General features: G+C 44.3%; 1 protein-coding gene across 2 annotated transcripts in view; it reads left to right on the forward strand.

Moving 5' to 3' along the window:
• Window positions 1–10,228, forward strand: part of Eogt (EGF domain specific O-linked N-acetylglucosamine transferase) — a 43,084-nt gene extending 32,856 nt beyond the window's left edge. For both annotated transcript variants that reach the window (XM_085840243.1, XM_085840244.1), the window contains exons 13-18: window positions 8–94; window positions 1,154–1,222; window positions 4,049–4,110; window positions 6,091–6,210; window positions 7,267–7,369; window positions 8,055–10,228. In XM_085840243.1, the coding sequence (XP_085696369.1) occupies window positions 8–94; window positions 1,154–1,222; window positions 4,049–4,110; window positions 6,091–6,210; window positions 7,267–7,369; window positions 8,055–8,201 (588 nt within the window). In that variant the 3' untranslated portion in view covers window positions 8,202–10,228. The remainder of the gene's footprint in view (window positions 1–7; window positions 95–1,153; window positions 1,223–4,048; window positions 4,111–6,090; window positions 6,211–7,266; window positions 7,370–8,054) is intronic.
• The last annotated feature ends 12,918 nt before the right edge of the window (window positions 10,229–23,146 follow it).

Genomic DNA, 23,146 nt, shown 5'->3' on the forward strand with positions numbered 1-23,146 from the left:
GTTTTAGATCTCTGGCTGTCAGAACACAGGATTATTCAGAGCCTTCTCCCAGCATGTGCTGCATAGGCTGAACATCACTCAAGAGGGAACCAAGGTAATGGATGTGCTATGGGGTCTGAGATAGGCTTGGATATTCATGTCTAATGCCACCTTTGTAGATAAACAAGCAAGCAGGAGGCAGTGCTTGCTATGATAACGTTCCTGAGTCTGTAGTCCTCTGAATTCAGGAGTCAGTAGCCACTGCAGATAAGCTAAAGGGTACTGTAAGAATACCCTTTATTCTCCTTGTCCGTTGTCTATTTCTTTACCCATATCTCCCTATTTTCTCCCATTTAATTCATGTAATCCCTGCTAAAAACAATATACCCACCAACCAACAAAAAAGTAGTAGTATAATGAATAGATTTTGTCTTCCATGGCTAAAGTGGAATACTTATATGTATTCATAATCAGCATATTATGTCACATATCACAATATATTGTGATATCACATATCACAATAGATTATAATAACTGCACACATTTCTAGGGTGCAGTGTTATAGTTTGACACATGACACAGTATAATTATCCAAGCACTTTTGTTACTTCAAGCATCAATCTTGTCTTTGTTGTGGGAGCATTCTAAATTTTTCCTCTTAGCTTTGTTAGAAATAGTATATTATTGTCAAGCCTATTAACACTACAGTGATTTTGACAGCAAACCCCAATTCTCCTATATCCATAATGTGTATCTGGGTTCTTTCCTTCCCAGTGTCCACTATCTACTGGATATATAGTATTCTCCAGTATTTTCTTGTGGGCCCCTATGAGATCAGCTCCTTTAGCTTCTGCATCTGAGAGAGAGCATGTGCCTGCCTTATGTTAACATAATGTTAATCCATTTCCCTCAATACTGCAATATGAAATGTTTTGTCCCTGTGTACAGTTGAGTATTAATTCACTGTATAGATGTATTTTCTTGTAAAGTAGATATCTATTTTTATTTCCTGGGATAATGGACAATGGTTAAGGACTCAGGCTACTAGTGTCCGTGTCTGCTTAGTGAGTTTCGCCTCTCTGGGAAATTGCATTTGAGATTTGGGTTGTCTTTTTTTTTTTTTTTATTGTCTGAGCATATCCAATATTATTCCAACTTTTCATTTTGATCACAGGATGGCAAAGTTCGAGTTACCATTCTTGCACGCAGCACAGAATACCGGAAAATCCTGAACCAAAATGAGGTTAGTGCTTTGGTATGAACTTTTAATAGTGACTTTGCCTTCCTTGGCTAATGCTCTCTCTCTCTCTCTCTCTCTCTCTCTCTCTCTCTCTCTCTCTCTCTCTCTCTCTCTCTGTGTGTGTGTGTGTATGTTTTGTATTGCAGTAGAAGTTTTTAAGCTATTAGTTTCTAGAGATACATAATGTCCTGAGCCTACTGAAAACTGGCTTTTAGCTTCTCCAAACTCCCAGCCCATCCAGATCTGCTCTACTGTACCTGTTCACCTACATCAGCTCTAATATGGGCAAAATCAAAGCCAAACAAAACTGTGAGTCTTGTCTGGACTGCAACAGAAGGGTAAAAATTCCCCCTCCAGACAAACTAATAACAACATGCAAACACGCCTTTTGAGAGATGATTGGTGTTGCCTGGTATTTCCGTAGCATCTGGCAACACATACCTTGAAAGGGGTTCTGTCTGCTTGAGTGGATGAATGTCTCAGAAACTGCTCCTGGGCATTCAATTCATTTCAGCTGCACAAAATTATACATTGCATCCAGCCTCATACTGGGCAGGTAATCATGGGAGCCTCGACCGTGAGACTGTTCTTCACTGTTAGCCCTCTCACAGCAGATGGATGCAAGAGGAGGTTGAGTGTGCCTATGAGCCCAGGCTATCAGGAACGGGCAGGCCAGGGGGTAGCCTTAAACTATGGGGAAGAAAGTTCAGGGAAAGGCCCAGTGCCAGCACCTGCTATGGTGCAGGCCTGATACTTTCAGAATCCATGGGCAGACGGTACAAACGCTACTCCTAATGGCAAGCCCAAGAGCATGCTGCTTGTCCTTTAAGCAGGATATGGGTTCCAAAGGGTATGCACAAGGGCAATGGTACTTTGACTACATTTTGACCAGTGAACAGAGAATAAGACTCAGATATATATATATATATATATATATATATATATATATATATATATATATCTTATCTCACCTTAAGCTCATTATGTAGGCCTGGCTGGCCTAGAATTCCCAATCCTGCTGCCTCAGCCTCAGGAGTACGACCTGGCTCCCAGGAGGTCTGGTCAAATGATAGTTACTGCAAACTTAGCCTGGTACAAGGTTTGTTGAGATACTGCTGTGTGGCTAGAAGTTAGAGAAAGGACATATTCTGGGACTTGCAGGCACACGTGATTTCTCTGATGGGAGTCTCCCTTGTTAAATGAAGAAGGGTCCTGCTACCTAATTAGTTCTCTCTTGGGGGGGGAAACGTGACTGTAGAGAAACACTTCCATCTTGTGACTGCCCGTGTGTTGTCCAGTTGTGCACACATGCGTATAAACTGGGGGCAGCGATTAGACTGCATCCAATGATTCGGATGCCCTGCTTAAGGTTAGAGATGGCGTGGTCAGAAGTACAGGGTGTGGTTCTCTCCCTTCCTCTCCCCTTCTCTCTCTGTCTTTGCCAGGGATTGAACCAAGTCTAGATCGAGGCATTTTGTAGCCACTGGCACTGCTGATGTTGTGAGGTTGTCTGGCAGAGATGCAAGCCGTCAATGTCAGGGGCTCTCAGAACCACAGTGCTGCTTTGACAGCTCGCTGTTCCTGCTCTCTTACTTTCTGCCTGCCAGAATCAGAGCCAAAGAGATTTTTAGAAATTACAGGGAAATAGACTTCTTTTCTGCCAAGACTTTAATATTTTCAAAGGATGGTTCCCAGTGTCCTAGTGGTTTCTTTGAAATGAGACAATGGGTGGAAAGAGCCATGTCAGCATAGCGTCAGGAACATTGTGTCCCCTCATCCTCAAAGCACCGGGTGCTCTGAAATGATAAGAAATAGGGTGAGGAAGTCAAGAGATACAGTCGGTCAGCATTTGAATTTAAATAAGTCTAAAATGATAGACATAAACGATATGTGATGCATGCAAATTTTTATCTGCAAAAAAATTAAGAAACGTTAGGAGTTGGGGAGATGGCTCAGTGGGTAAGGGGGCATGTTGTGAAAGCACGAGGATCTAAGTTCAAATCTCCAGCACTGACTTAGAAGCCAGGCATGACTGCATGAGGATCTAACCCCAGTATTGGGAACCAGCAACATGCAGATCCTAGGAGCTCCTTGGCCAGACAGTCTACCCAAAACAGTGAGCTTTGGGGTCAGTGAGAGAGCCTGACTCAGAACATTAAAAAGAAGGGACTAGAAAAATGGCTCAGTAACAAAGGACCTACTGTGCGGGCATGCGGACCTGAGTCTGGATTCCCAGAACCCATGTACAAAGCCAAGGGTGGTGCCCTTTTCCACCATAGGGACCGGGAGGTGAGGTGGGCAGCAGGGTGACTCTCCAAAGCTCACTGACCAGCCAGTCTAAGTAAATTGGAGCTTCTGGGCTCAGGGAGAGGCTTTGCCTCAGAAAAGATTAAGAACCATGGAGGAAAGACACCTAGTATTGACCTTGGGCCTCCAAATACATTTACACATGTACATGTCCACATAGTCACACTGACATGTACAACACGTGCACGCACACACACACACACGACACACATACATACACACCACAAAAAATCCCATCAAAATGTAAAGTGATAGAGAAAGACTCCTGATGTTCTCTGGCTTCTGTATGCATGAACACTGGTAACTTGCACGCGCATGCTGTGTGCGCGCACACGCACACGCACACGCACACACACACACACACACACACACACTCACACACACTCACACGCACATGCATACACACACAAAACAGATGTGGCTGGCTCCAGGACAAATTTTAATTTAAACAATGGACTTTAGGATTCTTAAAGGAAAGCAGCAAAGAAGGAAGAGTCATTCTGCGTGTTCTCTTTTTCCCAGCTGGTAAATGCACTGAAAACAGTATCCGCATTTGAAGTCCAAGTGGTTGATTACAAGTACAGGTAAGCCGGGACCCAGGCAGGTCCTCTCATCCCTAAACTGAACCACTCACTGGTGGGGAGTGGGCATACTACTGCCCATTGTAGACCAAGCGGTGACACTCAGTCATTAAACAAGACAGGGATGACAGAGGCCTCAAGTGCAGGGGAGCTGGTGAGCTTTCTGAGGTCTCCTTGTTCTGGAGAAATAAGGAATCCAGAGTTTTGTTTGAAATTTCTGAATTTTTAAAAGTTTGCTACTATTATTAAATTTTAATGTGCATAAACACATACATACATATCCTCATATACAAGTATATATATATATATATCCATGGAAAAATATATACACACACACACACACACATATATATATGTATGGCTTAATTTACCCTGTAGCTAATGGGTTTCAGCTTTGTATTTAATAATAAAATTTGGATTTAAAAAAGAAAAAACTTACAAGGTATTTACATTTCTTTTTAAATTCCGGTGGAACCAAAAGGCTTGGAAAGAGAGCGTGCTGCCAGGCAGTGGTGGTGCACACCTTCAATCCCAGCACTCGGGAGGCAGATATCTGGGGGTTCAAGCTCAGTCAGGCCTACAGAGCGAGTTCCAGGACAGCCTGGGTAACATAGATAAGACCTGTCTCTGAAAAGAAAACAATACAAGAAGGAAAGAATATGCCTCTCACAGACGGGTAGTCCTGTTGGTTTGAGGACAGTCACACTGCAGTGGCTCTGTGTAGCAGTAGATGCACCATGTAGAAAATGTTTCTCACTATAAGGAGGAGCAGAGGGGCCGGAAAGATGGTCAAAGATTAAGAGCACGTGTTGCTCTTGCAGAGCACCCAGGCTTGGTTCCCAGCATCCACATGGTGGTGAAGCAGCTGTTTGTTATACTTCCAAAGGCTCCCATGCCCTTTTCTGACCTCTGGGGGCACCAAACGCATGTATGGTACACGGACACACATGCAGGCCAAACATGTACATCAAATAAAATGAATAAATCTAATTTTAAAATTTCAAAAAGAAAGCTCCCACAAAATAACACAAAGAAAAAGTGAAATTTTCTCTATCCCTCATCCACCTGTGATCCAATTTATGACTGTTGATAGTTGTTTCCTATATTTTACATACATACGCACATACACATGCACACACATGCACACACACACATACACACATGCACACACATGCACACACACATGCACACACACGCATGCATGCACACACATGCACATGCATGCACACACATGCACACATGCATGCACACACATACACACACACACACACATGCACGCACACATGCATGCACACATGCACGCACTGCAGAGGGGTACCTGCCACAGATACACGTCCTGCATTTACATAAGCTTGGGCCTGCTACCACTCACTCATCAGTTCCCAGTTCCTAACGGGACGAATCCATAAGTAGGCCTCTGGGCTTCATGGCTGGGATCCTGGTATGGTGGACAGTGTGTCTCTTGTGCTGAGGTTGGAGAAATGTGAAACTGTCGGACAGTCACTGCACGGTAGGGTCTGCTCTTATACTCCACCGGCTTCACCTTACACAGGCAGCCGTGCTCCGACAATGCAAAGATTCTCTGTTTTTCAAGGTACACTGCTGTGGAGGCCTCTTCCACTGGCACAGGAGGAAGTAGTTTGCGGCTTGGAATATATCCTACTATCTTGCTAGCTTTGCCCTGCAGTATTATCTGCCTGTATTTGAATGGCACCTTTTATTTGGATTATATCTCTTTTTGTAATTGTGTTGATATCATGTGTCATGATATTCTTATTATACATTCCCTTGAAAAACAGAAATAATAGTTTGTGCTTCGAGAGCTTGTTACATTATCAAGGAAGGGGTTATTAAATACTATAGTGCCTTGAAGTTTTCATGGCAGTGCAGATGTGGAGTGTGACAAGTGTATAAATACTGTCTCTGTGGATCATGGACTAACTCCCTTCATCCCACCTTTCTTGTGTTGTCCTCGTATTGCAGAGAACTCGGGTTTTTAGATCAGCTCAGGATCACGCACAACACGGACATATTTATTGGCATGCATGGAGCTGGCCTTACCCACTTACTTTTCCTTCCGGACTGGGCTGCTGTGTTCGAGCTGTGAGTATGGGTGGCAGCTTTCCATGGAGAGATGAGGAGCCAGGATCTGAGCTAAGAGGTTCAGCCTGGGCATTAGAAAGCCTAATATATACTACTGTCAAGCGACATCATGGTGGTATCTGGAAAGAAAAGCAACCTCGAGCTAAAAGGTCTGAGGTCTGCCACTCAGTCCCCTTAGGAAGCAGAGGCTCCCTCCATCCTCACAGCCTCAATGCAGGATGGGATTCTGTGGTTTCCCAGCTCAGAGTTCACCACTGCCTCTCAACGGTGAGCACCTCCCTCCCTGCAGTCAGTGTAATTCCTATGCTGAAGGAGAGCAGGGTGGTGCTGGCAGGGATAGCAAAGGCCCTATCTATCTCCAAAGGATTGCTTACCCAGCATGTCTGAGGCAGAGATGGTGAAGAGGGATGAATCCGTAAGGAGACTAGCCAAGGAAGCATTGGTACAGACTTCCAATATTTGGCAAAACATTTTCAAGCTGCTTGTGAGGTAGAAGGGAATTGTGAATTCTGTCTTAATTCATTTGTACTAGAGAGGGGAGCATGGAAGAAAGGAAAAAGGGGGTGGAGTGTGGATGAGATATGGCAGCCCAGCAGACCTGGGGTGGGCTATCTGCTTGTTTCCTTAAGCAACTGCTTAACCTGTAATGTATTACCTCCTTGGATACAGAGAGGTAACATATTCTTTCCATGTATGTAAAGATAATATCTTACGAGACAGTCTCCAATTCACAGGCAGTAGGACCTATTGAATAAGGTGCCCACTCCTCAGTCTTACTCTGACTCTTTAAAAATCAAGGCAAGGTATTGAGGGTATTAATTTAAACTATTTTTTTTTGCGCTGTACTCAAACCCAGGGCCTTATGCATGCTAGCCCAGCATGACCACAGTCCGCCCTGAGAATGTGTGTAAAATCCTTTCTCTCCTGTTTGTTATTTACAAAACCTTTAGTGAGACCACATTTGGGAAGTGGATGTTTTCCCCCCTAGAACGTTACGCACTAGGGAACCTCCTGGTCAAAGGCCTCACGTCATGTGTGACACCCTTGTGTCCTTAGGTACAACTGTGAAGATGAGCGCTGCTACTTAGACCTGGCCAGGCTCAGAGGCATTCACTACGTCACCTGGCGGAAGCCCAGCAAAGTGTTTCCTCAGGATAAGGTAACATTCACCATATGGTTTGGAGTCCAGTTATTAAAATGCAAGCCATCGCTGAGCCTCTGTTCGTCTCTTGAATACTAAGGTGTATTTTTTATTTGCAAGTTAGAGAAAAATCTCAATGTTGTTAAAACAGCTTACATCAGTTTACATACAGCAGCCATCGGCAAACAGTAGCTCTAATGGTACAGATCTGGCCCACCAATTGTTTTTGTAAATAAAGTTTTATTGGGTACCGCCACATTTGCCTGCATATTGTCTGGGCTTGCTTATGCATCTCCTTGGCAGGGCATCTATGACTGAGAGCAGATGGTTGGCAGAGCTGAAACTATCATTGGGAGCTCTGTGGCAAAAGCTTGCCAGCCCATGTTGTGCAGCATAAGTTGAAACAGTTGTGTTAGCCAAAGGAAAATGATTTTATGTCTATAGAAAAAGACACACCCAGGGCTGGTGAGATGGCTCAGTGAGTAAGAGCACCTGACTGCTCTTCCGAAGGTCCGAAGTTCAAATCCCAGCAACCACATGGTGGCTCACAACCACCCATAATGAGACCTGATGCCCTCTTCTGGTGTGTCTGAAGACAGCTACAGTGTACTTACATATAATAAATAAATAAATAAATAATAATAATAAAAGGAAAAGACACACCCTTCGGTGACTGGGATTTTGTTCTGGTTTGTTTCTGCAGGGTCACCATCCAACTCTGGGAGAACACCCGAAGTTTACCAACTACTCTTTTGATGTAGAAGAATTCATGTACCTTGTCCTTCAGGCTGCCGAGCATGTACTGCAGCACCCACAGTGGCCATTTAAGAAGAAACACGATGAGCTATAGAAGTGTTGAGGTTGTTGACAAGAGTGTTGAAACCCTCTCACAGCCATAGACTCACAATCAGAGGAGCAGAACAGCCCGTCATATCCTACCGTAAGATGAAACATGACGTTTCACTTCTGAATATAGCTCAGGCTGACCTTGAACTAGTGATCCTCTTGCCTGAGCCAACTAACTGAGCGCTCACCTTACAGGTGTGCCCCACCATGCCTGTCTACAGAGTTACTTTTTGTATATGAAAGCACACCTCCAGTAGACTCTAAGTCTTCCACGTGTTTATTGTGTCTTTGCTATTTATCAAAGGTATTTTTGCACTGAAAAAGGTTACTTTTATAGTTCAAAGGTGGGCAGATGCCCATTGGTGTGGCAGAGCTCTCCTGTAGGGATACCAAAGTTGTCCACATCGGTGGCTTCAGACTCGATATGTGTGTTTGTTAACTGGAATGTGACCGTGATTCCAGAGCGTCACGGCTTGTTGTCCATCGATTTGGATAAACTCAGAACTGTTGTTATTTGCCATTGTTTGTTCATAAATATGGTTGTAGGGTCTGGGCACATGGCTTAGTGTAGAATGCTGGCCTTGCATGCATGGGCCTCTGAGTTTAATCCCTAGCAACACACACACACACACACACACACACACACACACACACATGTCTAACTCTGTGATTCTCAGGACCAAGCTATAGGACTACATTATAGACCAGTGATTAGTCAACTCCAGATTCCGTGCATCAAGCGCCTGACAAAGATCATGCTGTTGTATTTATTAATTTTGTTTCTATATCTCATTTCAATCATGTTCTCCCCATATGTAATGGCAGTGTTGATAAGAGCCCATCAGAATATTCTGTAGTACCATCTCCATTGACGCTTCAGCCATGAAGAACCTTCATGCTGACTTGGCATGAAGTCTTAGTTTCCATCAGGCCAGTGTTTGTGAGCACACACAGCTGTGTGTATCTACCTCTGGCAGGATGGAAGTAACCCTAGTCTTTGTAAAACACTGCCAAGTAGCCACATGAAGAGAAGACACTTTCTCTGTTTATTTGTTTTTTGTTTTTTTAAAGTAAGGCCATTAAAAACACAGTAGACCTGTGAATTATCCAGTCAAAACAAAAGCCCCAAGAAAGTGGCACTGAGCAAACAGGATGCCTAGCAGCAGGCTTCCCCTGGACTGACTTTCTTTCTTACTGCTAAGCACATAGCTCAACAGTCAGAAACCATGGGTTTGTTCCGCTGTACAGCGTGACGCTTGTGTCTTATTAACATTTGCGGCATCTCATTTAGAAGCTACTTTTAATTTTTTACAATGCACTTAGCAAATCGCAGCCAAGGACTTCATTTTTTAAATTTTAGAGAAGCGACCTACAAAATAAAATATTGGTCACTAACAGCTCCTCGGAGGTTTGCTCTCTTTTCCTTTCAGGGCCTGTTAAAACACTTGTAGACTTTATTTATTAAAATACCTTTCAAGGAAATAGTGACCCTCTCTAGGCAGGACTTCCCTTTGGGTCAAAGAATTCTTTGGAAAAAATTGTAACACGAGGAATTGTTAAACGACAGGTTAGCTGCTGTTTCAGGTGCAGAGTACTAGGTAGGCAGGGGAAGAAGGGGATGTCCCACAGGAAGGGGAGTGGAAAGATCATGCTGCCCCAGACATCGAGGACAAACACTGGAGACTGTGTCTGCAAAACCATCCTTTTACCTCATTTTAAGCTGCACAGGGACCTATGCGTTCACAGACTACCGAGGACTCCAAAAACTGAGGACACTTTCATACTGAAACTGTATTTGAATATTTTGCAATTAGAATATACTTTATATAAAGACAGTCATTTAAAATTTTAATTAATGGAATTAACTTTTTTATCAGACTTCTGGTGGGAGCAGAAGATCTTCAAATTGTTGTAAAATCTAAAATGTAGATATGGCCCTTTTTTTTTTTTTTATTAAGTCTGTAAGGAGATGCATTTCATTGTACATTTTGGGTTTAGCTTTGGAATAAAGTTTTCTATATTTCATTTAAATATCTGAACATTTTCAGGATTTTCTGTCTTTGAATGTCACATTCCTGCTTTAAAAATAATCTGGTGGCTTGCACATAATTAAAAAATTAGCTCACTGATGAAGGGTTCAGTGTAATCAAAAATTATACCTCACAATTATTTAGCAGTTGTATTATCTGATACTTCCACAAATGTGGCCCTGCACAAACTTAACCAAAATAATAGGACAATGGCTTCTGCTTTCACGAGAAAGCCCGGGGCTGGAGAGGTAGCTCAGTGGTTAAAGCACAGGATGCTCTTCCAGGGGACTTAGGTTCAATTCCTAGTACCCACAGAGCAGCTCACAGCTATCTGTAATTCCAGTTCCAGGGGGCCCAACATCCTCACACAGACATACATACAAGCAAAACACTAATGCACATACAACAAAAATAAAACATTAGAAGTGTGGTGGTGGTGATGAATGCTTTTGATTGCAACACTCAGGAAGCAGAAGCAGGAAACTCACTGTGAGTTTGAGGCCAGCCTGGTCTACAGAGTGAGTTCTAGGACAGCCAAAGCTAAAGTAAGTGAGACACATTTAAGTGATGCCCTGAAGGTTTCAGGCATTGTAATCCAACACCACTTCTTTGATTGCTCCTGCAGTCGATGCAGGATGCAGAGCCAGCTGCTGCTGTGTACCAGTTACTCTCGGTGGCCTCTGGGAAGACAGCTTAGTTTCAAGGAACTTTTGGTAGTTAAGATGGGCACTGAGCAACATGGATATGGGAAAACACAGTGTTCCAGACCCTGGTACTGCCGAGGAGAAAGCCAGGGTAAGGAAAAGTTGTGGGGTCTAGATTTAAGTGGAGACCTGCAGGCTTAAGTATAGGGTTCTCATGGAGGAGGTGACAGTTGAGTCTAGAAGACTACAAGGAATGAGGGATGGAGGAGGAAGATGGTTTGACAAAGAACATACCCAAACCGCAGAAGGGCAAATGTGAATGTCTCCAGGCAGAGCCTATGTGTTGAGTTTGAGGACCAGCCATTGTAGTTGACGTGATAGAGGAGAGTTAGAAGTTCCTTAAAGGATAACGCCACATGTAGATGGCAAGGCTCTTGTCTTTTCATTCTGATGAGGCATAGATCACTGAATGGATCTATACAAAGGAGTAAAGACCTGGCTTTCCCTTGGACAGTGTAACTCATGTTGTTATACTGAGAGCAGGTAGCAGACAGATGTCTTAGGCTGAGTTCTCGGGATAACAGATTCTAGAAAGAAGGGGTGCAATCTGATGGTTTATTGTGGGAGGATTCTCATAATCAGTATAGTTGAAGAAAGATGAGGTCCACAAAAGGCCAGGGTCTGGGCAGGGGAAAACATCACCTGGAGTTTAGTAGAGAGACATCTTTAGGAGTACTGTGGTACATATGATCTTTCAGAGAAGTCCCAATGGATATGGGAGGTACAACCATCCATGTTGGAGCCATAGAAGGGGTAATAGGGAACTTTGACCAGGGCAACTCTCTCCAGATGGGGGCAGTTTGCAGGAGAACAGGCTGCTAGAATTCACCAGCATCCCCTACAACCTGGAGGCTGAGAGCCTGTCTGCAGGGAGAAGGCAAGACACAGTGCACAATATCCACAGCCAGGAGAGGGCAGTGCTTGGGCTGGTTCCATTCTCCCATCAGCTTCTGGCCAACTAGAAGTTTGATTTTAGAGTCTTCATTGCATGCAGATTTTGTCTTTTTCTTCCCTTCCTTTCCTTCCTTCCCTTCCTTTCCTTCCTTTTCTTTCTTCCCTTTCTTTCTTTCTTTCTTTCTTTCTTTCTTTCTTTCTTTCTTTCTTTCTTTCTTTCTTTCTTTCTTTCTTTTCTTTCTTTCTTTCTTTCTTTCTTTCTTTCTTTCTTTCTTTCTTTCTTTCTTTCTTTCTTCCTTTCTCTCTCTCTCTCTCTCTCTCTCTCTCTCTCTCTCTCTCTCTCTCTCTCTTTCTTTCTTATTTTTAAAAAGTAACACAGATAACACCATGAACTTCAAACTATAGATTGTTAAGGGTAAGGACAGTTCTTATTTTAGAGAGTAATTATTTCAATGTTGGTGGCTATACTTGCATTCTGTTGAGTATTATCAGTTAACTCCCAATTCCTACAATATTTCTAAAGTCAAAAAGATAATTCTCCTATAAGTTTAAACAGAGAGGGTAAGAAATGTACCCAAAGCCACCCAGCCGGCCACAGAGAGGTGGATGGAGGGGGTTCTTTTGTGAAGAGATTTTACTAGGGATGCTTAAGTGTAGGTATGGAGGGAGGGAGGGGAAAGTTAATGGAGGCCACAGAGCATAGGGAAAGATGTTCTTAGGCTTCTTACAATTACCAAGCAGTTTTCTTTGAACACAGGGAAAATAGAAAAAATGTTTTTCGACTGGAAGCCTGTCAGTCAGCTCAGGCGTGATTGCTGCAGTTTAGTCACTTTCCTCATTACGGTGTCAACAAAGGCAACTTAAGGAAGGAAATGGCAAAGATTAATTTTGGCCTAGAGTTCAAGGATCCAGTCCATCATGGTGGAAGAGTCATGGCAGTAGGGGTCTGAGGCAGCAGTCACATTGCGCCCGCAGTTCGGAAGCCCACAGAATGAGGACTGGACTCAGCTTGCTCTCTTCTTTCTCCTCAGCCCAGGGCCCAAGTGGGCAGTGTGGAATGGTCTTCTTAGGTCAGTGAGACCTGCCTAGAAACACCATCAGAGACATAGGGGTGTTTCTATTGTTATTCTGTATCTAGGCATGCTAATGATGGTGACCGTCACAATTGTCCTGGAGTGAAGCCAATCATTTAAAACAACTTCCGGGGGTTAGGCTAGGGATGTAATTCTGTTGGTAAAGAGTTTGTCTCAGGTGTAGTGATGCACACCTATAATTCCAGCGTTCAGACATTGTGCTCAACTTTACGGTCAGCTTCAGATACTGACGTTGTGGCCAGTCTGAGCTACAAGAGACCCTTGTCTCAAAAACCACCACTAAAAACAAAACATTTCAACCTCCCTCAAGCATGAGATGTCACCAGAACACTCAAGGGCCACTTCCCTCTAGGCACGTCCAAAGATGAGGTCATTATTCTTAGCCTAAAAACCCCAGCTGAATTGAGCATTTGCTTGCTCTGTTTGATCTTGCTCACTGTGGGCATGTGTACTTAGTGGCCACAAGGTGGCAGTCAAGCCCTTCCAAATGGTGTTTAAGGCCTGTAAAGGCTGGGAAACGTCATCCTACACTTTTGGCTTCTGACTCTGGGAGGAAGGCCAGGCTCCCACTGTTGGGGAAGATTTCATTCTTCTAGTGAGAGAACTTGGGGACAGCTTTCAGGATGGCTGGGAATGTATGTAGAACACCTTTGTGGCTGAGGGGCACTATCACCTTATCTTGTGAAGGGGCAAGTGCTTGGTGTCCCCCCCCCCCCCCCCAAATAATTCTAGCCTCAGAAGCTATTGGTGAGGAGGATACATTCTGGAGAGCTTGGGGGTTTGACTGGTATCTGAGCTCTCCTGAAATTCTGTATGTAGCATGTCAACACGTGAGTCCGTCTCACTTAGAAGCTAAATTCTTTCTTATGTTGGTCTTCAAAGTTATCATTGTTATTATTTTATTTGAACAGAACTCTTACATGGATGAGTTCACCGATGGTAAGAAACCTAAGAATTACAGAACATTAAGGAACACCGGTTGGTGTAGGTGGTGCGCTAAGGTTGAGTCCAAGTGGGTATGACCCGGTGCAGGGCCTTTCAGGTGTGTGCTAGTTGTTTGTCTCCTTGATGGGATAAGATTCCTGACATAAACAAGTTAAGAAACTGTTTTGCATGACAGTCTGAGGCTACATTGCACCACAGCAAGGAAGATAGGAACATGAGGTGGCTTCTGTCACATTGTGTCCCCAGTGGGAAGGAGAGATACTGCAACCAGCTTTTTTGGCGACTTTGTGGGTTCTTTTTTCTTCCACCCTTCTCCAACCCTATTTCACTCTTCCAACACCCCCAAATGCTAGGTAGGATAGAAGGAAGGCTAGAGAGGAAAGGGGGCGGGGTCGATATCATTAGACCACTTCCTGCTCATTAGGGACGTAGAGTTGCTCAGGGCAGGTTTGGTCTTTGCTGTCAGGATATCCAATTTCTTCTTCTCTCTTTGTACATGATCACTTGACAGACTGCAACAAAGCAGAACTACGGCAGCCAGCAGCTGGCACCACAAGCAGCTGCCCTGAGAGGGGCTGATCTAGCGTTTATACGCCCTTTCAAGAGTCTCTAAAAGTCCAAATGTCATATACCTGCTGAAACGATCTGCAGCTGGCAAAATCATGCCCCTGCTACAGCATGAGGAAAGTTATAGTCAGCTTCTGTGCATAATTTAAACTAGTCCCATATCCTACACCTGGAATTAAAACAAAAACATATTCCTATAACACTTCCGGTTTTTTTTTTTTTTTAAAGAAACCAAAATTCTCACTACCAAATACTCAGGCGGCTTCCTTCCTTTTATTCAGTTTGGGATTTTACTCACATTCAGGCCAAATCCTTCTGCAGCTAAACCTTTCTGGAAATGCCCCAGTAGACATAGCCACACATGTGTTTCTGGAGAGGTCCTAGATCCTAAATCAAGTTGACAAGGAACCTTTACAAAGTGTTTGCTTCATTTAGTCCGCACAACTCTGTGCTCCAGATTGGGGACTGAAAGACATGTCCTTTGGGACCATGGATCACCGAACAGAAGGCAGAAGGCCGCAGGTTTCTAGAAGACCTGAGACACTTTGTGACCATTGTGGTCCCACCTTACAGGGTTTGGGGAATCCTGCAGAGGAGGGGGAGGGAGGATTGTAGGAGCCAGAGGAGTCAAGGACACCACAAGAAAACCCACAGAATCAACTAACCTAGGCCCATAGGGGCTCACAGAGACTGAACCCCAAGCCAGGGAGCATGCATGGGACTGGGCCCTTCTATACACATGCTTGTGGGGTAGCTTGCTCTACACGAGGGACTCCTAACAGCAGGAATAGGGGCTGTCTTTGACTCTGTTGCCTGCCTTTGAGATCCTTCCTCCTACTGGGTTGCTTACTCCAGCATCAATAGGAGAAGGTGTGTCTAGCCTTACTCCAACTTGATATGCCATGGCTGGTTGCTATCCATGTGAGGCCTCCCCTATTCTGAAGAGAAAGTGGGGAGAAGTGGATGCTGAGACGAGGGGAAATGGGTGAGGGGAGGACTGGGAGGAGAGGAGGGAGGGGAAACTGCGGTCAGGATATAGAGCAAATTAGTTACCAATTAAAAATTACTTCTAATCATATGTTTACTAGTTTGATTTCTGTGGCTGTGCTAACAAATCATGACCAGAAGCAACTTGGGGAAGATAGACTTTATTTGGCTTATGTTTTATATCGCAACTCAGCATGGAGATTAATCAAGGCAGAGACTTTTGACGGGAACTCAGAGACATGAACCATGGAGGGACTGTTCTAGCTGGCTCACTCAATGACTCATGGCTAACCTGCTTCCTTACACAGCCCAGGCTACACACACCTACGTCCAGTCGATGCTGCCTGCAGCGGCCCTTCCTATCAATCATTAATCCAGAAAAATCTCTTCTAGGCATGACTACAGGGCGATCCAATCTGGACAAATGCCACATCTGAGATTCCCTCAGATGAGCCCAGACAGAATCAAGTTGACAGCTGACAGTTGCAGGGCATGGAGGTGGCTGGGAAAGGGGGTGTATGAGTGCAGTGCCTGTAGAGGCCAGAAGGGGGCATCAGACCTCCTGGAGCTGGAGTTACAGATGATTGCGAGCTGTAAGACTCTGGGAAAAGAGGATTCTCCCCAAGAACAGTATGAATGTTCCTAACCACTGAGCCCTCTCACTATCCCTGGAGCCTTGCTTTCCTTACTTGTAAACTAGTGATAATGTATATAGGACGGATGGCTTTAAGGAGGCAAAAAGGAAGTAGATCCATGCTTGTTTGTTGCTGCTACACAGGATCACTCGGCACCTGCTATTATTACGCTCTTCTCACACACGGATTTATTGGTCTTTAGAGACAGAGCACCTGCAGACCATTTCTGTTCTGCACTCAGCGCCTCTTCCCGGGCCTACCCAAGCAGAAGGTCTAGGGTGCAGGCTAGCTGTGTTGTTTGTTAAACGTCCCCAGGTGATTCTCATTTAGAGTGGCATGGGGCTGCTGGCTTAGGAGATATTGACAAGCCCCTGACAACAGTCTGAGAGGGAGGTCAAGCCAGCCTATGCCAAGGTACCTTCCACTGGGTGTCAATAGGATAATTCGTTAACCAGAGGGTTACCTGGAAAGTATCACCCCCAAGTCAAGTTAGATAGACATCATCCTGGGCTTCTCAGCACCTGTGACGTACTAGTCGTATGCTGAATTGTAAACGGGAAGACGTACTATACACTGCACTTCATGTGATCAATTTTTTTAAAGGTACATGAATATGGTGCTGTGAGAATCCCCTTGGACAGGTGACACGATCTCCTTCTGGGGAAGAGGACAGTAGGCAGTGCCTTTGGTGTGCAGTTCCTCCAGTCAGTTGTACCTTAGTATATGCATATACATATTTGTATGTGTATGTGTGTGTATGTGTGTGTGGGGGTGTGCACATGTGTGTGGAAGCCAGAGAGCACTTCAGATGTTCTTCCCCGGTTATTCCCCACCCCCTTTGAGACAAGGTATCTCATTGAACCTGGAGTGCATCCGTTAGGTGAGGCTGGGTGGTCAGTGAGCCCTGGGCATCTCCTTGTTTCTATCTTTCCAGTGCAGGGATTACAAGTGCAAGGCCACGTGTGTTCAGTTTTTCTGTGGAGTCCTAGGATCAAATGCAGGTCTTCATGCTTGCAAGCCAAATGTTTTACTGACTGAGCTGTCACTCAGCCCTCTGTTGCATGTTGCTGGTTGAACTAACTCAGGTGTGTTAGCTGGTCCCTGTTAATGGAGTGTGGATAAATAGCTGGGCCAAGACCTGGTTGATATGGAGACTGTAGGATGTACTGTGTGGCTTCTGCTGGGTGTGTTTTTCACTTGACAAAGAGATTGCCAAAGTCCTTCTGCAAAGTCTATGCACCCTTCTTGTATGAGGTCAATTATAAGCCACTTGTCAAGTATCCTCTAGACCATTTGTATGTTCAGGTTATGAACTGGGGAGTCCAAATAAACAAACAAACAAACAACCACCACCAACAGCACTGATAGCAGCATCACCAGCCCTGGAGTGTTATTGCCAAACCACACTCACTGAAACCAAGGGTGCGGGACCTGGGCTGTCTCCTCCACGTTTAGTGTCATCCTGATTGTAACGTATAGTAATCAATCCTGATTGATATAGCCGCAGTGACATCAGGTGATTCTGTGGCAGGACCAGTATGGGCAAAAGGAAATTGTAGCATATTGAGAAATCTGCAAACTAAATTGCTAGGGTGCTGAAAAGAATTTGAATCGTGCATAGTTTTGGGCAGAGATCTAAGCTGTGTGCAGCGTTAGCCAGAGAAATTAGGCCGGTTTGATGAATGTCCACTGGAAGACAATTGGCTCATAGGAGATGAAGTTAAAGGTGACTCTTGCAAGTCCCAGAAGCAAACCCAAAGTTAAAGTGGTATAGACATGTAAATAAGGCAGATGACAGACCAGAATGAGAGCGGACAAGGGCTGCATTGAACAGACCCAAGGCAAGGCAGCCAAAGGCCAGCATTAGCATTTGAAAGGCAGCTGAGGAGGGAAAGGGAAGAGAAGGCCCAGCTCCACCCCTGAAAACCCCGCAAACTGGTGAGGCAGGTGGGAAGTGACTGAAAGCGGAAAGCCAGTTCTAATTCACAGTTAGAGCACTTCCACAATGATAGAAAAATGTAAATGTCCTGGGAAAATATCTTCGTCTACGTATCATTTTTCAAAACTCCAGGTAATATTCTACAGCATTCAGGGAGGGAATTGACTCAAGACACTTCGAGAAGTGTTTATGGATGGGCTCCTGGAGGCAGGGTGGAGGGTGTCCTCCTCCGGTTTATGAGGATCTCATGACATCTGCTTTCCTGTAAGACTAGAAGACTCGATGATGGAGCGCCTCTGATCTTTGCTCTGTCCTGTCAGGCTTCTCTATGCAAATCAATTCCGGGCAGAAGTCACTTTGTAACCCTATCATATTTACCGTTTACTTGATACTATGGTCCAGGATTGCCTTGTTTTTGCAATTCAAATAACAGGGTATGGGAAAGAAAAGTTTTATAGTGGATGCTTTTGGTGCAAATAATAAATCTAGAGAGCAAAGGAATAAGATAACACCTAGGAAGAGGTTCCCACCCTCCACAGCTGTGCAAGAGACAGTACCTGCCCCCTCTCTCCTTCTGCTGCTACCCACATTGGTGCAATTGGAACTAAACAAACCCTCTCACCTGGGGATCCTCCAAAAGGGTACTGACGGTGGTGGAAAGTGACGGGGAGACAGGAAACGTGAACAAAACAGCTAGCTGCCTTTTGAGCATGGTTCGAGGTAGACTCCATAAGCATCGGCTCTTAAGGCCTTTATGTCTCTGCCCAGTGTCAGAGGTAGATTCCATTCTTTTGAGCAGGAAGAAATCGATTTCCCTTAGTGGACCTCAAGAGACCCCCGATATCCATCCTCAGTGACCCCCAAAACTACTGTATAATGTCCCATTCAAGAGATTTCCCCAAAGTAATTTAGGAGATGTGCTGTGGGGATTAGAAACATTTCCACCACAAAAATCCAGAGATCAAATTCCAAAGCTGCTCACCAGAAGGGATTATTGTCTGGACTGGAGTTACAGGGATAGCCTCAAATACAGAGTCCAGGCAGCTGTGCTTATTTAAGAGAGGAGATATAGGAGCTCAGAGCTCCAGGCTGGGATTCATGGCCACTAGCCAGGACAGAACCAGGACATTTCACAATTATGGCCAGAGTCACTACACCCAATGTCTATCATGTCTTCATCATAACCCCAGTGGTTCCTGGTTTTACTTTATTGTATTATAATTTCATCCACAGCTTCACCAGAAGGAAAGAGAAAAGGGGGAAAATGTCAGAAGGAAAGAGAAAAGGGGGAAAAAAAAGGTTTCATGGAAACTTTGGGGGCATGTAAATTTAAAGCCACCAAACTAGTGTTGGCTAATACCAAAAACAGTTATTTATGATTCTCTTGTGGAAACCAACAAACTGGAAGGTTGGTATATCTTATCTTCCCGAATCCCTTTGTCTTTAACACTGGTGTGTGAAGGACACAATGAGAGACCACTGAGACCCAACTTGTTTCATTTGAGCCAATACTGAAATCTTTTTCTGTGTCAATGGGTTTACCTGAATTCTAAACAGAACTCCTCAGACTGCCAAGGGTGACAGCTGGAACTGTCTCTCTGTCCCTTCACTACTAAAGATGGGAGTAGATTTTAGACTTTAGATTGTAGTTCAGAGAATCCAATGAGCCTGTGGCTAATGCCTCTTCTACTCACTGAGGTGTCTAGACATCCCCCCAGGGTAGCCCGTAGAGGACACATGGTGACACTTGGTAGAAATCTGAGGATCTTGGTAGAGCTTGGGGAGCCACAGAGAATGGGGCAGTGCAAGACTCACCTCAGTGCTGTTGCTTATAGCTGGTCCCTACTTAGGACCCCGCAGGCTCATAGGGCCTCAAGCTCTCACCTGAGTGTGGGTGCTGTGAAGAGAGTCACCTCACAGGGTTGCTGTCCGAATGGGTTGGGTCATTTTCAGCATGCACCATTTTGTTTGGAAGACAATGGTGAGTGATTAAGGAAGACAGACATTAGATAGTCCTGGAAGTGAGGCTATGGAATGATAAACTGAGTGCCTTGGAAGTAGGAAACCAACATGTCCATGAAAAGTACTCGAGAGTAGGGGATAGAGCCTTGAGACGGTGACTGCCTGCATTTGGGAACTAAAGTTGTGAATTTCAAATCAAGACTTCAAGGCTAACTTTTACTACATGAAAGTCTCAAACAACCAATCTACCAACCAACCAACCAACCAACCAACCAAACAAACAAAAGCAAAGTGTAAAAATAGGTATTTGATTATACTTAGGATTATTATTTTTTTTTTTTTTCGAGACAGGGTTTCTCTGTGTAGCCCTGGCTGTGCTGGAACTCACTTTGTAGACCAGGCTGGCCTCGAACTCAGAAATCCGCCTGCCTCTGCCTCCCAAGTGCTGGGATTAAAGGCGTGCGCCACCACGCCCGGCCCTATACTTAGGATTATTGAGCTTATGATTAAGCAATAAGTAGTAAATATATGCAAGGAATCCACATATATGTAAACTCACAGCCCAGTTATCTAAAACAGTCATCAGGTAGCCCTGGTGGGAGGATTTTTCTTCTGAGAAAGATCCCAAAAACTTTAAATAAAATGTATACTTTATTTTTTTTTAATTATTTATTTTCATGCGTTTGTTTGTGTGCTTGCCCAAGTTTTGAGCATCAAGAAGCAACCCTTGGAGGCCAGAAGAGGACATCAGATGCCTGAACTAGAGTTACGAATGGTTGTGAACTGGCATTGTGAGTGCCAGGAGGCAAACTCTGGTCCTATGCGAGAACAGCAAATGCTCCTAACCACTGAGCCATCTCACTAGCTCACATAGACATAGGCATAGATATAGACAGGACATGTAGACATAGACTCTTAATCTTGGGGGGCAATGAAGGGATCATTGATCAACTGGAATATTTAGAAGTGAAGTGAGACGTAAAGGAATCCTGGCAGAATCCAAAGTTTTCAACGGCAAGCAGGAATGAGCATCAAGAGAGGGGAAAGAGAAGGCCAAAACTTTTTGTTGCTGCTGTTGTTGTTTTCCATTTTTATTCTTATTTTTGTAAACAGAAGTAAATAGAGGGTGATGGTGAGACCTTCTGAAACAGCTTTGGCGTCTTAATAGTGTGGTTTTAGTGACTCAGGTACATTGGCAAAGAAAGCCCTTAAGAGTGCTAAGCCTTTAATGCAGTTCCTCATCTTGTGATGTCCCCTAAAGCATAAAACTATTTCCTTGTTACTTCATAACTATATTTGCTATGGTTATGAATTGCATATATCTGATATGCAGGATATCTGATATGGGACCCCAAAGGGATCATGACCCACAGATTGAAAACTGCTGTCTTTTTTTTAATTTTTATTTTCTTGGTTTTTCAAGACAGGATTTCTCTGTATAGCCCTGGCTGTCCTGGAACTCACTCTGTAGACCAGGCTGGCCTCAAACTCAGAAATCTACCTGCCTCTGCCTCCCAAGTGCTGGGATTAAAGGCGTGCACCACCACTGCCCGGCATGAAAACTGCTGTCTTAAGTAGAAGCTGGCAACCCATCAACATGACAGTCTACCTTAGAAACGCAAGGGGAATGTTCTTCACTCAAATGCTGAGTTCCCATGTGCATCAATGCCTGTCTCTGTGAACTGTGACTTTTGTCATTGCCATGGATGCTATTGATGGTCCCGATGAGTTGGCTTTGTGGGAACGTCGAGTCCTCACAGGCCATTGCTTAGCCTGATATGATAGAGATGTACTCTTCCGGGGATGCATGGGTGATGATGATGTCTTGGGAGCAGAGTGCAGCTTGGATGCAGTTTTGTGGGAGTTGTGAGAACAATGCTCCCCAGGCTTTGGTTTGGGTGGCTTCTCTTTTTTCTGAGCCAGAACACTTAGACTCCTAAGGTTTAGCAAATATCTTCCAAGTCAGAGAAACAAAGCAAAAATATCCCCCCCAAACAAACAAACAAACAAACAAGCAGACAAATAAACAAAAAAACCACTCAAACCCACCACATTTCCAAGCCAGAAGGCAGAATGCTTGGATGGAATTGTTTTGGACAGTCCATATCTAAGTATGTATCTGGATATTTTAAACGATGACATGTTACACAATGTAGCACAGTGGAGTCTGACCTTGGATGGTCTCCGAGGCACTTCCCATTCTTCTCCCCACCCCCACTGTCTTCTTCAGCAACTCCCTGAGCCTGACTTTATCCTTCGCTCACAGAGGAAAGAGCAGCCCTGTTATTCATCAAGCCTGAAAAATGCTGTCCCGAGCCCAAGGGTTGTATGCGACAGTGATGTCAATGGGAACAATTCATTATTCCATCAAGCGCTTGGCATGTCCGTCAATGAAAAAATATGTGCTTTAGAACTGACAGCTCAAAATAGTCTTTGCAGCAATTGGCATGCCAAGATCTTGATAGTATAATGAATTATTCTTTGAACCTATCATTTCATCGCATCAATTTGGCCATATAGACTGTTCTATGGGGGAGCTGGAAGGTAGAGGATTAAATTACAGAAGTTTTCTCAAATAGCAAGCAAAACAACTTTGCGACCTGGGAAGGAAAGATGAGAGCACAGAGAAGCTGGCTGTGCTTGCTAGTTTTGTCAACTTGACATAAGCTAAAGTCACCTGAGAGGAGGGAATCTCAATTAAGAAGATGCCCCTGTAAGATCAGGCTGTGGGGCATTTTCTTAATTAGTGATTGATGGGGGAGGGTCCGGCCCATTGTAGGTGGGGCATCCCTAGGCTGGTGGTCCTGGGTTGTAAAAGAAAGCAGGCTGAGCAAGCCTTGATGAGCAAGCCAGTAAGCATCCCCCTCATGGTCTCTGCATCAGTTCCTGCCTCAGCCTTCATCAGTGGACTGTGCTTCAGGGTATGGAAGACAAATAAACCCTTTCTTCCCCAAATTGCTTTTGGTCATAGTGTTTCATCACAGCGATAATAATCCTAAGACATTGCATGAAAAGCAATGACCTCGGAGAAGGCATTGAAAGAAACATAAAACCGACAACATATAAGCAACAATCTTCACTTTCTATGACTCTTGGGGACTGAAATAAAGTGTATTCCCATTGGCCACTTGTAGTACTTACATCTGCATTTTGGCACAGGAACTTTTGAGGCAATTTAGTACTGTTTGTTGG

This window comes from Mus caroli, unplaced genomic scaffold (genome assembly GCF_978045245.1).
Source record: "Mus caroli unplaced genomic scaffold, Mus_caroli_1 scaffold_7, whole genome shotgun sequence".
In the NCBI taxonomy this organism is placed as follows: domain Eukaryota; kingdom Metazoa; phylum Chordata; class Mammalia; order Rodentia; family Muridae; genus Mus; species Mus caroli.